Source organism: Pectinophora gossypiella, chromosome 3 (assembly GCF_024362695.1).
Source record: "Pectinophora gossypiella chromosome 3, ilPecGoss1.1, whole genome shotgun sequence".
NCBI lineage: Eukaryota > Metazoa > Arthropoda > Insecta > Lepidoptera > Gelechiidae > Pectinophora > Pectinophora gossypiella.
Genome location: NC_065406.1, coordinates 8,241,461 through 8,254,065, shown reverse-complemented (window position 1 = coordinate 8,254,065; position 12,605 = coordinate 8,241,461). Strand labels below are relative to the sequence as shown.

The following is a 12,605-nucleotide window of genomic DNA, read 5'->3' as shown; positions in this document are numbered from 1 at the left end:
ACGATACGAAATAAATCTAGGAAACAGAAAAAATCATCTGTAGTAAGTAAAACTTCGTTGGACATCGAACCAAAACTACTGTTTGTTGCAAAGTCTTTCGAATGTAATTCGAATTCAGAATACTCGCAAACAAACAAGTCTGTTTGTAATAAGGGCAAGATTGAAATCATGCCACAAAAAGAAAATGAAAGGGTTAAAGTATCACCACTGAAGCGAAACGAAAGGATGGACGTCTCACCACGAAAACTGAACACCATATTTACGCCAACGAATATGCGTCATAACAAGTTTAAAAAGCATCATTCGTTTTCCTCAGTGGTCCCAAATGACAGTAATCCTAGTTTGCTATCAAAAAAGCTAAACATGGAGTTACAATCCGCTGTACCCCAGAGGAGTTGTGACATTCTTATCCACACAGACCGACGAGGACACATTAGTTGTTCCGATACTAATATCGACAAGCTACGAACATTTACGAAGGCGTTTTTCACATTCGCCGAAGAACTCTGTTCGGTCATAAACAATAACGCATCGAACGAAGAGGAAATCACTTTCACCGTTTCGTTTGATATAAAGAATGTACGAAAACAACACCGCACCCCGCAAATAACGAGCACAAAGCCTCGAGCTCTGGAGCGACACAATTTGGTAATCGTGCCCAGAGAAAGAGAACTGCTTGCAATCAAGTCGGATATTCGACAATTTAATGCCAAAAATTTCCCTATCAAGAACGAGGTCCGGTGCGGTTGGTGTTTAAATAAGTCTCATCTTGTATGTGACGATTTCCTAAGAACTGTAGCCGCAATATTTTCCGTGACAAACTGTTTATATTCGTGTCCTACGTCCAAAGCACCGTCTCTTCGACATCAGCACTGGCACTTCCAAAATATAGCACAGGGATATTTATTGAGAATTCTTCTGAAAAACACGAATGTCAACACGTTAAATGTTATGCGTAATCTATATTTCGTCATAATTACCACGGACTCGCCGAATCTTATTTTAGAAACAAATTTTTGTGTCAAGAATGACATTTTTATGCTTCAAGACATTAATGCCACGAACGACTTATTCCCCAAAAGGTTTGAGTGGGAGAATGGTAATGAAATTGTTATAAACGACAGAAATACGTCGACAAGAACTTTATCAAATGTACCGTCATCGAACCTGCATAATATTTTAAGTGACCTTTTAACATTCGGCAGTTCAGCCAGTACAGTGCTAGATGACGAGAGCTGTCATAGTCTTCCAGGATCTGCATCGTTTACTTCTTCACAATCAAGCCGCTGCACACTGATGGTTGGCAAGAGAAACGCTACCACATCGAACATTTTGTCAGTTCGTGACAATGTAGCTCAGAGATCAAATCCTACTATAGATATTGCTGTCGATTGCGATTCTCTGATCAATATTCAGAACAACAATGGCTATAAATTTCGTGGTTTGTACTGTAGACCTTTGTTTGCGAATGTGTTTCATGTACCAAGCACGAATACGAAGAATAAACTACTAAAGTATGAATATATCGATGAAACGATCTTTGAACAGATATCCTTAGAGAGATACGTCCACTCGATGACGGACAAATGCACCGCCCCTGAGTTCTACACCGTGTTTCTCAAGTGCCTAGGGCACACCCTCGGATGCACGCTTGTAAGTTTTTTTATATCAATTTTGTAACCACTAAAGCAATAATAGAAACTCAAGTCTTACAGTTAGTTTTTATTAATTTCATTAACTCATAAAAATCTCTTCTACCTTCTGCTCACGAATTAAGACATTGCCTAGGAATAACTTAAATAAATTCACTTAACAGTCATGGGTATGAATCAGCTATTAGTATTTGGTGACAATTACAAAATAAATAATTAATAAGCGTGTTCATACTTCTATTGAGACCACAATAACTTCCACTGCCTAGACCTGATCTGGATCCATTCATCATAATACTTTGAACACATAATCCTGTAATTTTGTGACTCGTAGAAAGTCTCCAACCTTTGCTACTTCTCCTGTTGTTCTCTCGTAGTTGTGGTGCGTCACAATTTGATTCTAGCAGTTGACACTCCTTAATATTCTGTGAAAACAAAATAGAAGCATTTTGATAACCTTGTCGTTTCTGTATGGTGTATTCCTAGAAGTAGTAAAGTTCGAGACTCCATGGTAAGCTACACAAGTACAAGTATCTGGTAGAACGTGACTTCCTGAGGGGTTAAAAAGGCCACATCAAGCCAATTCATCTAAAAAAGCAATACTGCTATCTGATATTTCTAAACATTGCGCACTTATTATGCGCTAATGTCAATATGTCTTTGTAAATCCCCTGTCATACAAACTAGCTGATAATGTCGATGTACATTATAAACGGTCGGTTGCTGTATCTCAACTCAATACTACAATAGGTATTTCAAACGAATAAAAAGAGTATACTAACCCAGCGGCAGCGTCGGTACTGATGGCGCTTCCATCACGGAACACGATCCGCGAATTTCTTCGCAAATAGTACGTGGTTATAGCGCCTAATATCTGTAAGTAAAAAGAAAACATAATTTCAATAGGGTAGTTGATTATTTTTTAATTAATATGATAAAACATAATATGGTGACGGGGATCAGCGGTCTAAAATGGACAAATTGAAGGTAAGTATTTATTTAAAAAAGCATACATAAACAGCTTATATAACGTCCCACTGCTGGGCACAGGTCTCCCCTCAATCAACTGGAGGGGGTATAAATAAATATATTCGTAGTTGGCATTTGTCTGTCATCATTGCGCGCTTATTACACACAGTACGTTAACGGCAATGTGTACTGTGTGTGTGTAAAACGAGGTGTTTTGTATGAAATATCTGTGGTGTCACATTAGTACAGGGGGGTTAAAATGGCCACATCGAAGCAATTCATCTAAGAAAGCAACATTGCTATTTGACATTTGTTTGCATTGCGCAATTACTTTTATATGCGCAAATGTCAAATAGCAATATTGCTTTTTTAGATGAATTGCTTCGATGTGGCTATTTTAACCCCCCTGTTTTACTTAGTATAAGTGATCCATGAAACGAATACATACGGTGGTGACCGCCCCGGCCGCGGCCGCGGCCCGCGCGCCGCCGCCGCCCGCCGCCACGAACACGCGCGCCCACATGGCGCGCCACACCGACTCCGTCCACGTCGAGTACAGCCCCGACGCGTACTCATAGTCTGAACACACACGGCATCACGTTATGTTTTGTTACAACTTATTTATCCCCGAGAGCAAAGGCTGCACGGTTGCCACCATATACCGGGTTACAAGCGATACGCAACAGTGACACTGATTCGGTTGAAAAAGACGCCCAAAAAATAAAAAAGTTAGTAAAAAAATGTAAAACAAGACACAATTAATTCGTCCATAAATTAAATAGAAATAATTCCTATAAATTAATCATAATGGTGCCGATTCCGGCGGGCAAAACTTTATTGTAGTTTGACAGCGCTAAAAATAAGGCCTTTTGACCGCGTGTATCGCGTTAAAGAGTGTAGGGGCCCTATTCTAGTTCCTATCTGTTACCTAAATGGCGTAGAAAATTATATAGCCAGGGTCCCAAAGTCCCCAACACCCTTAACTGGAGGGCGCCGATATACAACAACTGCCAAAAAATACTTTTTCGTAACGTGAGGATGCGGCAGTCACAAGCCGAAACATCCTTATCGGTGCTTATTGCCATTTCTGCTTACGATAAGTTAAAGAAACACGAAAGAAAGAGATAGAGCTAGTTTTAGAACTCTCACACTAAAGTTTGTGTCTACCAGAATCGGCACCATCACGTTGTTTTTTATACAACAGTATATCGTATGAATATTCTCTTACTTGGCGTAGTGAACGCAGGGCTGAGTGCTTGACTGAAATTCATTGTCGTTTCAATACATATGCCGCTGTGATTCCATCCTTTCAGCCAGTAGTATGAAAACTCCTAAAAACATAATTAAATAGATTTAGATGTAAAGATCATATTATTTGCAAGTCGATGAGGGACTTTCCAGGCTACGTACCCCAAAACAATATAGATGGCGCTGTTCAGATTTATCATCATCATCAGCCCATTAACGTCCCTACTGCTGGGGCACGGGCCTTCCCTATGGATGGATAGGGAGATCGGGCCTTAAACCATCACGCGGGCCCAGTGCGGATTGATGGTTATTAACGACTGCTAATGCAGCCGGGACCAACGGCTTAACGTGCCTTCCGAAGCAAGGAGGTTCAGATTTATAATTATACAAAAATATATTGTAATGGCAGAAGCATATATAAAAATAAATGTTGTTATTTGGATACGATACATATAAAATTAGGTTGCTACCAATATTACTTCTCTTTATTTGATGGGTGGAAGATGTGTTGTGCCTGGATGTAATAACAAGCGTTATCTACCCAAAAACAAAAATAAAGTCCCTCATTTTATATATTCTAATATAATGACACCAGCTGTAAGTATTCAACTATTTATTTCTTAAACATTACGTAAAAATATTAGTTAAACTTTAAATAAAACCATACACCATTGATTCTTACATTCAGTACTAATGCAAATTATGTCTTTTAATATTTAAGTTTGCAAGAATTTTATGCTAAAGCATAGATTTACGCAGTTATAACTTGTAACACGGGCGATGTCGCCTTATTAATATTTAATAACCCTGACACCTTGGTGTTGCAAGTTGCAAGTTGTAAGTTGCACTGTTGCAAGTGCCATGATCACGGGATGACGCGGTAAGAACCCGTTATTATGTGTTTTAATTATGATAATAACCGCGTAAACTTAAAACAACTGTGAGTTTTTTTTTTGATAATTCTTACTTCTATCATCATCCTTACACATAATAACATATCCTTACACATAATAATAAAATTTACACATAATAACGGGTTCTTACCGCGTCATCCCGTGATCATGGCACTTGCAACAGTGTCGAAATATCGGGAGTCTCCATTCCCCATTTAAACGCGGTAAGAACCCGTTATTATGTGTTTTAAAAAACTCACAGGATTGGCCCGTTTATCGCAGACAGTGCGGTTCACGTTAAGGTGGTTGCCGGTGAGCAGCGCTATGAGGTGTCCCGCGAAGACGGCGGGCGTGCCAGGCCACGCGGCCACGCCCACGTACAGCGGCGCCGCCCGCGCTGGCAGCGACTCCTCCCCGCCCCCCGTCTGAGCGTAGTCCGCTGCCAGCAGCAACCGACAAGCCTGGCTTCTCAGGAAACAGTACATCATTTCATCCACCTATAAGAAAAAAGGAATAACCCAATTATCAATATCGCGAGGAAAACAGACCAACAATAAAAACAAAATATTCGAGAAAGTTCCAAAGAACTTTAATATAGGCATATTAAAGCCTGTATGCCGTCCACGACACCTAAAAAAAGAAGTAAAAGTAGTCCGTCAGGCCACTGAGTGACACGTGGTTTCCTAATAGTTGAACATAAACCACTGTACTAATATTTTAACCGTAAATAAGAAACAAGAATCAGCATTGTATATGATATGAGAAATATATTCACAGGCGTCCCATTGCGACGTTAACATAAACAGCCTATATAAGTCCCACTGATGGGCAAAGGCCTCCCCTCAATCAACCGGAGGGAGCATACTCCACCACGCTACTCCACTTTGGGTTGGTGGAAGTGTTTTTTTTACGACTAATAGCCGGAGCCAACGGCTTAACGTGTCCTCCGAAGCACTGAATCATCTTATTTATTGCGACGATAAAGGTATTTAATTAACAAAATAAAGAACTATAGTTTACCAAATGCGCAGAAGCAGTCAAACTGCCGGTATAGGACTTCTTCGTGACTTGCTCGTAGAGTGTGCGCGCGACGGCAGTAGACAATCTAGAGATCTTCACTTGCGACTCGCTCTCTTTCATTGTTCCGTTAGCTATCAAATCTTCCGTTGATATAACTGAAATTATAATAATTAGTAACTAAGGAATTATGCCGGTTTTTTTAATTAACCTACATTTAATAGACTAATATATTCATTTAAAATAAAAATGACTTCGTTTAAAAAATCTTTGTGATATAAATAAAACATGAAGTAACAAAAAAACAATTTGAGATGTTTTCCATCAGATATTTTGGTGCATCTAGGAGTATTTTTGACAATTCTGATATGTAGTAGTACTTACATTTGCCATCGCTTCCTATACTAATATTGCGGTAGTTGAAGGTAATATTATCGAAATCATCCAGGACGGAGTGGTAAAACTTATTGGAGAATGTCTCTCCGTGGTCCACTAACAACACTTCAGGTAACTCCCCACTCTCCGTTACGTTTTTAAGAATCCTTCTGAAAGAGTGAAGCGATGACGGAGGTAAGTTTGGCGTATTTTGCTGAACGATACCCATGTTGTATGTTGCTGTATTCTTCTCCAAAATCTGTAGGAACTCTGTTATCTGAAATAAAAGCAAGTGTTAAAAGTTCTATGAAAGAATCAGTTGATTTGTTTGAAAATGACTTTAGATGACAAGTAACTTGATCCACCTTCTTCTCATTCGGTGTTCTAACAGCTTCTCAATCCCAGCTTTTTTCTGACATTGTACACTTCGCAGCACGTTATGATGGCCGTTTTGACACGTACAGTAGTAAAATGATTATTTATCGGAAAAATACCATCTAATAATAGCATCTATAACTTTTGAATTTAGAACTAGGACTGCAAGTAGTACTTAGTACCTACTGAATAAAGTTTTGATAATAAAGAACAGTAGCTCCTTCAAATGGCAATTATAGCGTGCTGCTACTTTAGTTCAATGTATTGTTATAGAGGTGGGTTAGCAGCAGCAGTGTTCTCCTCGACATCCGCGAAGCAGAAACGCGTGCCCGCGAAAACGGGCAGGGTACCGGGTGGGTGAGTTTCGCGGGTGCGTTAGAGTACGCAACTCCATTTATAATCAACATACCTTTGGGGAACCCGAGGTGGGGAAGAAGGCGTGTATATTGGTAAGGCCGTCAGTCCGGAGCGAGCCGCCCAGCTGGCCGAGCTCCACGTGCAGCCTCACGTCAGACGGCGTGAGCGGCACCACCGGCGGCCACGCACCCACCGACAAGTCGTAAGCCACGCGCTGGGATCCGATGTAGTCGAACGCCTCGCCGTTGAACAGCGTCCACAGAACGTTGCTGTCTGTGTTCGGTAGTTTTGTTAGTCAATGAGCAAGCCATGCTGATAAATGTAATTAGGTATTTTAGTACACAATAGTGCATATTCGGGCGGACACAAAGGCTCTGATTCCTGCAGGCAGACACCTCCACTTTTTATTTTAAGTTACACCTGTCTTTTTCTCATCCGCCGAAAACGAAAGGGATGGACGATTGACAGCTATTAATTTCCCAGCTGTCCCTTTCCTTTTCGGCGGATAAAAAAATGACAGGTTTAACTTAAAAATAAAATTAGATGTATATTTCTTAGTATTAAAATTAATTCAACAAAATTGATGCTAGTATTAAATTTGCTAAAAGAAACTCTGAAGTCTAACGCAAACTAAAGAAGAGTTATATGAATCTTCAAATAAATTGTATATACATACCGTACAGCTGAGAATCATTGACAGGAATCATTTTAGCAAGAGTCGCGGCGGCAGTGATCAATGTCACCATCCCGACCACAGAGCTGGCTGCTCCAGGCGACATTCCTGAAATTTGTACACACTTCAAATGATTGTATACTGTGTTTTTTTTTTTACTTGATTTATTCAACAGTATAGCAAGTCCTCCATAGTGTTCCTAGTGGGATCAAAAAGCTAAGCTTAGCTAAACAAAAAACCGGGCAAGCACGCCGACACACTTTGGTACGGAACCCTAATTATTACTCAAGTCTCAAGTTCTATACTTACCATCAAACAACGAGGCCGTATCAATTCTAGCTGTTACTAAGTGGACAGGCTTTTTGGTAGCTGGATTTTCCTAAAAATAAAATATTTTTTTACTAATACTTGTCTCATGTGAATTGTGCAGTCAATAACTGACCTCATCAACTCTGGTGACAGGGTAACTATTGAGCTGCCAAAGGACGATGACTAATATAACAACTACAAACTTACTTAAGTAAATAGTAGCCAGGATTCGCTGTTTGGCGTAGCCTCTAAAGCACAAAGAACGCTAAAAAAGCCTGCGGTGTCTTAACCAAACTAGGGTTCATTAAGAGCTTTTTTTGTGATATGTACACACCGGGCATCGAACTGATCGAATCCCGGGACCAACGCTTTAACCACTAGATTATGGGGCTTTTCTTAATAATACTATATATGCTAGAGTAAACCTGTCTGTCCATTTGTCTGTTTTCTTATCACGCCCACGATAACGCTGAACTGATTTTGGACGCAAATTGGTACAACATACATATAGACAGAAAAACTGGGATAGATAAAGGGGACTTTCCAAGAAAGTTCACGCGGAGGAAGTAGTTGTATGTGAATATATGGACAATAATAAAAGTGGTAAATAAACTCACGCCTATTTCCCACCGGGGTGAGCAGATACTATGGAATTCCATTTGCTTCGATCCTTACACACTTCTCTTGGTCCTCCACATTCATCAATCGTTTCATACCCGCACGCCGGTTCAGAGTATATCGTACTAAACATTTTGTAAGAACATCTCCAATTTGATTATAGCTCGTCCAATAGTAAATAAACCAATATTAAATAAACCAACCTTGTTTCGCGGGAACAATGAGTAGTAAACATTATGATCACCCAGAGGATCACACACTTTATTGGCTGTCAAGAGGGTGGTTGATGCAGACCTAAAACAACCACGAAATAACACTTAGAGAAAAAGTTAAATACACATTTTTCTAATAGTAAGTATATGTTACAATACATTACAATATAATAGTTTAAGTTCATTCAACCAAGTCTCTGCCACATCCATCACACAATGTATAGGACTATCAATAATGACAATGACAATGGACAATGTATTGTATATGTGAATATAGCCACAGATAGTCCTTCTATGATTATTTGGAGGATTTGTGTGACAGGTGTGTATATCTATATCTTAGTAAATGACACTAACCTTCTCATGCACACCATAGAATTGACAGCTGCAAACATAAAGCTATTTAGCTGCAGTGAGCAGAGTGGATTCCCTTTCTGATTATCCCAATCACTGTTGTATCTAGAGACAAAAAACAAATAAAATATCATGTAAGACAAAGTTAAATGTTTTTTTGTTATTTAAGTGAAGGAATTGGAGCCCGCATTGGAGCAGCGTGGTGGAGTATGCTCCGTACCCCCTCCGGTTGATTGAGGGGAGGCCTGTGCCCAGCAGTGGGACGTATATAGGCCGTTTATGTTTATGTAAGTGAAGGAATGGTTTATTTTTCAAATTAATGGTTTAGTTTAATTAATGTATTTATCAATGGTAGACATGGCCTATTTATGTACTGAGAAACCAGATTCAAAAACGACTTAATAAATTCTATCTCCTGACAATCAAATTTAACTTTGCTGAAGAAAATGTACTAGAAAAAACTCAGTCCCTGCCCTCAGGAAGTTGATCTGATGCACCTGGTTTACTTTACAATGAAAAGTGAATACATAGCCTCCAGGTCAGGAATGAAATGTCCACTTTCAATTCAACCAATTATGTTAAATGGTGTTGCTTTAGATAGAGTTCACCTCATCAGTTTAAAATCTTCGGCATGTGGTAACCTATGACCTGTGTGACAATGTGAACATGGAGAGAGAATGCAGAGTATTATCCATATGAGCAAACATGTTGAACAGAATACAGATCAGTAGCAATAGCATCCTGGCTCCAATTGCAAACAGGTTACAGCCCTCTCATTTTTGACTTAATGAAGTGTATCAAATCCTCCCTAGTAATTAGGTTCTAATTCTAACACAACATAAGTCAATTTTACTAAAAAGTAATGGAACTGTGTTATCTATGAATAAATAAATATTATTTTTATTAAATCTTACCTCTCATAACATTTCTGAATTTTTACTACCTCTTCAATTCTGGTATCTGGTAAGTAAAAGATTGGGAATGGAATGTCCCTACGTATGAGGCCTGTGCCTTTGTTATTCCACACAATGCCACCAGCTGCAGTTGATGAGCATTGACTGCCAGGTCCAGAGTAGTACTCATTTGGACATCTTGATTCTTGGCTGAATTCATCTACCCTGGAAAGAATAATATTGTGATTTAAATTTACTGAACTCTACAAAATAAAATAGGTATATCTATCACTTTACAAAGTAATTCACTATCTAAACATACTTGTGTATGTAATCATATTTAGAAATATATAATAAAGTAGGTACCTATATATACCTACCCACTACCAGCTCAACTTTAGTTCAGTCAGACTCATTTAAGTATAAACTATCCCCAGCAGTGGAGCAATATATGAATATAACAATGGGTCAAACTTGTCTCCGCCATATCTTCCAACTGTGATACAGTTTACCCTCCCAAATTAATGCTGTCTCCTGTTTATTTAAGAAAGAAGTAATAAAAGGATATGTCACTTACTTAGCTGTAGCATTATCATACAGCAGTACCCCAGCAACATTGTCGGGGTAGTTCATAAGTAGCTCCACCACATCATAAAACAGTGAAGTGCTGACCACAGCCATGTACGGCCCAGCCGAAGAGTTGTGCACCAACCACTGGACATCACTCACACTGCTCACCATATGCACCACACCCACCGCGCCTTTGTCTGATGCTGTAAAAATACATGAAGATGACTGATGTAGTCATGGTGAACTTGAGGATTGATCGCTCGAGAAACCCTGCGTCGGCGTTCTGCCGTGCGCCTGAGGCCTCTGCCCTCACACCCGGACAGGGAAGGGTGACTTGCTTTTTAAGAACATATACTGTTTGATACCTGGTATATTCCTCAATATATCCTAATATCGCTCCAAAGGGCACATTTCATTATTATATCATATTATAGGTATTATAATATATGAATTACAGGACTGATGACTGTTATTACTTACAAGTGCATCCTGCTTGATGTGTGCCATTCAGGCGCCTGAAACATGCTGCTCCTCCTTCTATTGACGAGTATATTTGTTCATGAAGCCTTTCACAATATGTAACTGTAAAATAATCGGAACTTAATTCAGATTATACATGTTCACTTGAATTATTTAAGATGACTAAGATGAGTATTTACAAGATAACGGTGTTCTGATAAGTTAGCTGTTTTAAACTAATTAATAATTAGATGAAAGTGGTACTTACACTTGGAAATAATTAATATTGTGAGGAGCACAGAAATGTAGGAAGAAATCATTTTTGCGAACATTTTAAAAATAATTTCTCATTTCTGTTTTTGTGTTGACGTTTTACGAATGACTGACACTTTTTTTCTTAACTAATTCCCTTCGCGCAACGAAAATTTTCAGCTTCCTAGTTTTCTCCGTGTGCGACGGCACTAATGTTTCGCACCATTCATTCGTCAATCATTAGTCAATCATGACTTTTTATTCAAACAAAAATCGACTTCATTATTAGTAATCTGTGTACAATAAAGAAATTAAATAATAGACGTACAGATGCTTTTCGACCGCCTAGGGGAATTTTAATATTTGGACGGCAGTAATTTAAGCTTATTTGCAAAAATATCGATTTCTAGTGTTTTTGTGTTTTCAAATCTAGCATATCAGTCAGTATAGGTCTACCAGCATCTGATGGCATAAAAAAAGTAAAAAAAATATTGATTTTCCTATGGTAATATTAAACTGTCTCCTGTCATGTCGAAGTACATGTTTTGTCAACAATACTGAGATTTTCCAAAGATTCCTTGAAACTATTCTGAATTTCATAAGAATATCGAAAAAAACCACTTCGATCACAAGCAAGAAAGATTGTTTACATTGTTTATTGTAAAATTAGTGAAGAAGCAGTTGGAGATCAACCGCAATCTTCGATTTTAAATCGCGTCCAAAGTTGACCGGTAAGTAGGACTAACTAGTCTTAATACTTGAATATATTTTTCCTATATTATTAGTTACTAACCTGTGACCTGTTTATAGGAGTTCCTAGCACTACCATACGACGAATAATTGCTGAAGGTAGACCGAATGGAAGTGTATTTAGTGCACCCGGTAAAAAGAAGAGAGGTGGAAAGAAAACAAATAACCAGGAGAGTTTTGATTTGGAAATAGCATAATATAAGTGATCTTTTCATAAATATTTTGTTTTTTTTTTATATATACCTATACATTTTTTTTTTATAGATTTTGCCCGCAGCTTCGCTAGCGACATCTATCGCTTCAAGCAACTGTTGGAATCTAGAGGTTTTTCAGAAATCCCGCAATTATTTTCCCGGGATAAAAAATAGCGTATGTTCCATTCCATTTATCTTCATACAAAATCTCAAGTCGATCCGTTGCTTAGTTTTGACGTGATGAGTGGATAAACAGACAAACTCACATTCAGGCGTTAGCGTTCACAAGACGACCGGGCGGACAATACTGGACACGACAGGGCAAAAAATAGAACGAAAGCAATACTGTATTGCATACAATAAGTACTTTATATAATGTCCATATTGTCCGTCAATAGGTAAAAAATAAAAAGTATCAAGACGTTTTCATCCAAT

At 38.7% G+C, this 12,605-nt stretch overlaps 1 protein-coding gene and 1 long non-coding RNA gene across 2 annotated transcripts; one reads left to right on the top strand and one right to left on the bottom strand.

Annotated features, from left to right (window-relative positions):
• Positions 1-1,709: 1,709 nt before the first annotated feature.
• LOC126381822 (nicastrin) lies at positions 1,710-11,396 on the bottom strand. The gene is made up of 16 exons (XM_050031319.1): positions 11,243-11,396; positions 10,996-11,097; positions 10,523-10,718; positions 9,967-10,170; positions 9,056-9,157; positions 8,690-8,780; positions 7,869-7,938; positions 7,563-7,667; positions 6,939-7,159; positions 6,164-6,431; positions 5,783-5,937; positions 5,023-5,259; positions 3,850-3,952; positions 3,070-3,200; positions 2,435-2,526; positions 1,710-2,077 (listed from the first exon to the last, which is right to left on the bottom strand). The coding sequence occupies exons 1-16, from the start codon at positions 11,304-11,306 to the stop codon at positions 2,053-2,055; spliced, it is 2,166 nt and encodes a 721-aa protein (XP_049887276.1). The 5' UTR covers positions 11,307-11,396; the 3' UTR covers positions 1,710-2,052.
• A 280-nt stretch (positions 11,397-11,676) lies between these two features.
• LOC126381847 (uncharacterized) lies at positions 11,677-12,196 on the top strand. Its single transcript, XR_007568987.1, has 2 exons — positions 11,677-11,957; positions 12,037-12,196. It is a non-coding gene; the product is annotated as an uncharacterized LOC126381847 (long non-coding RNA).
• Positions 12,197-12,605: the final 409 nt, after the last annotated feature.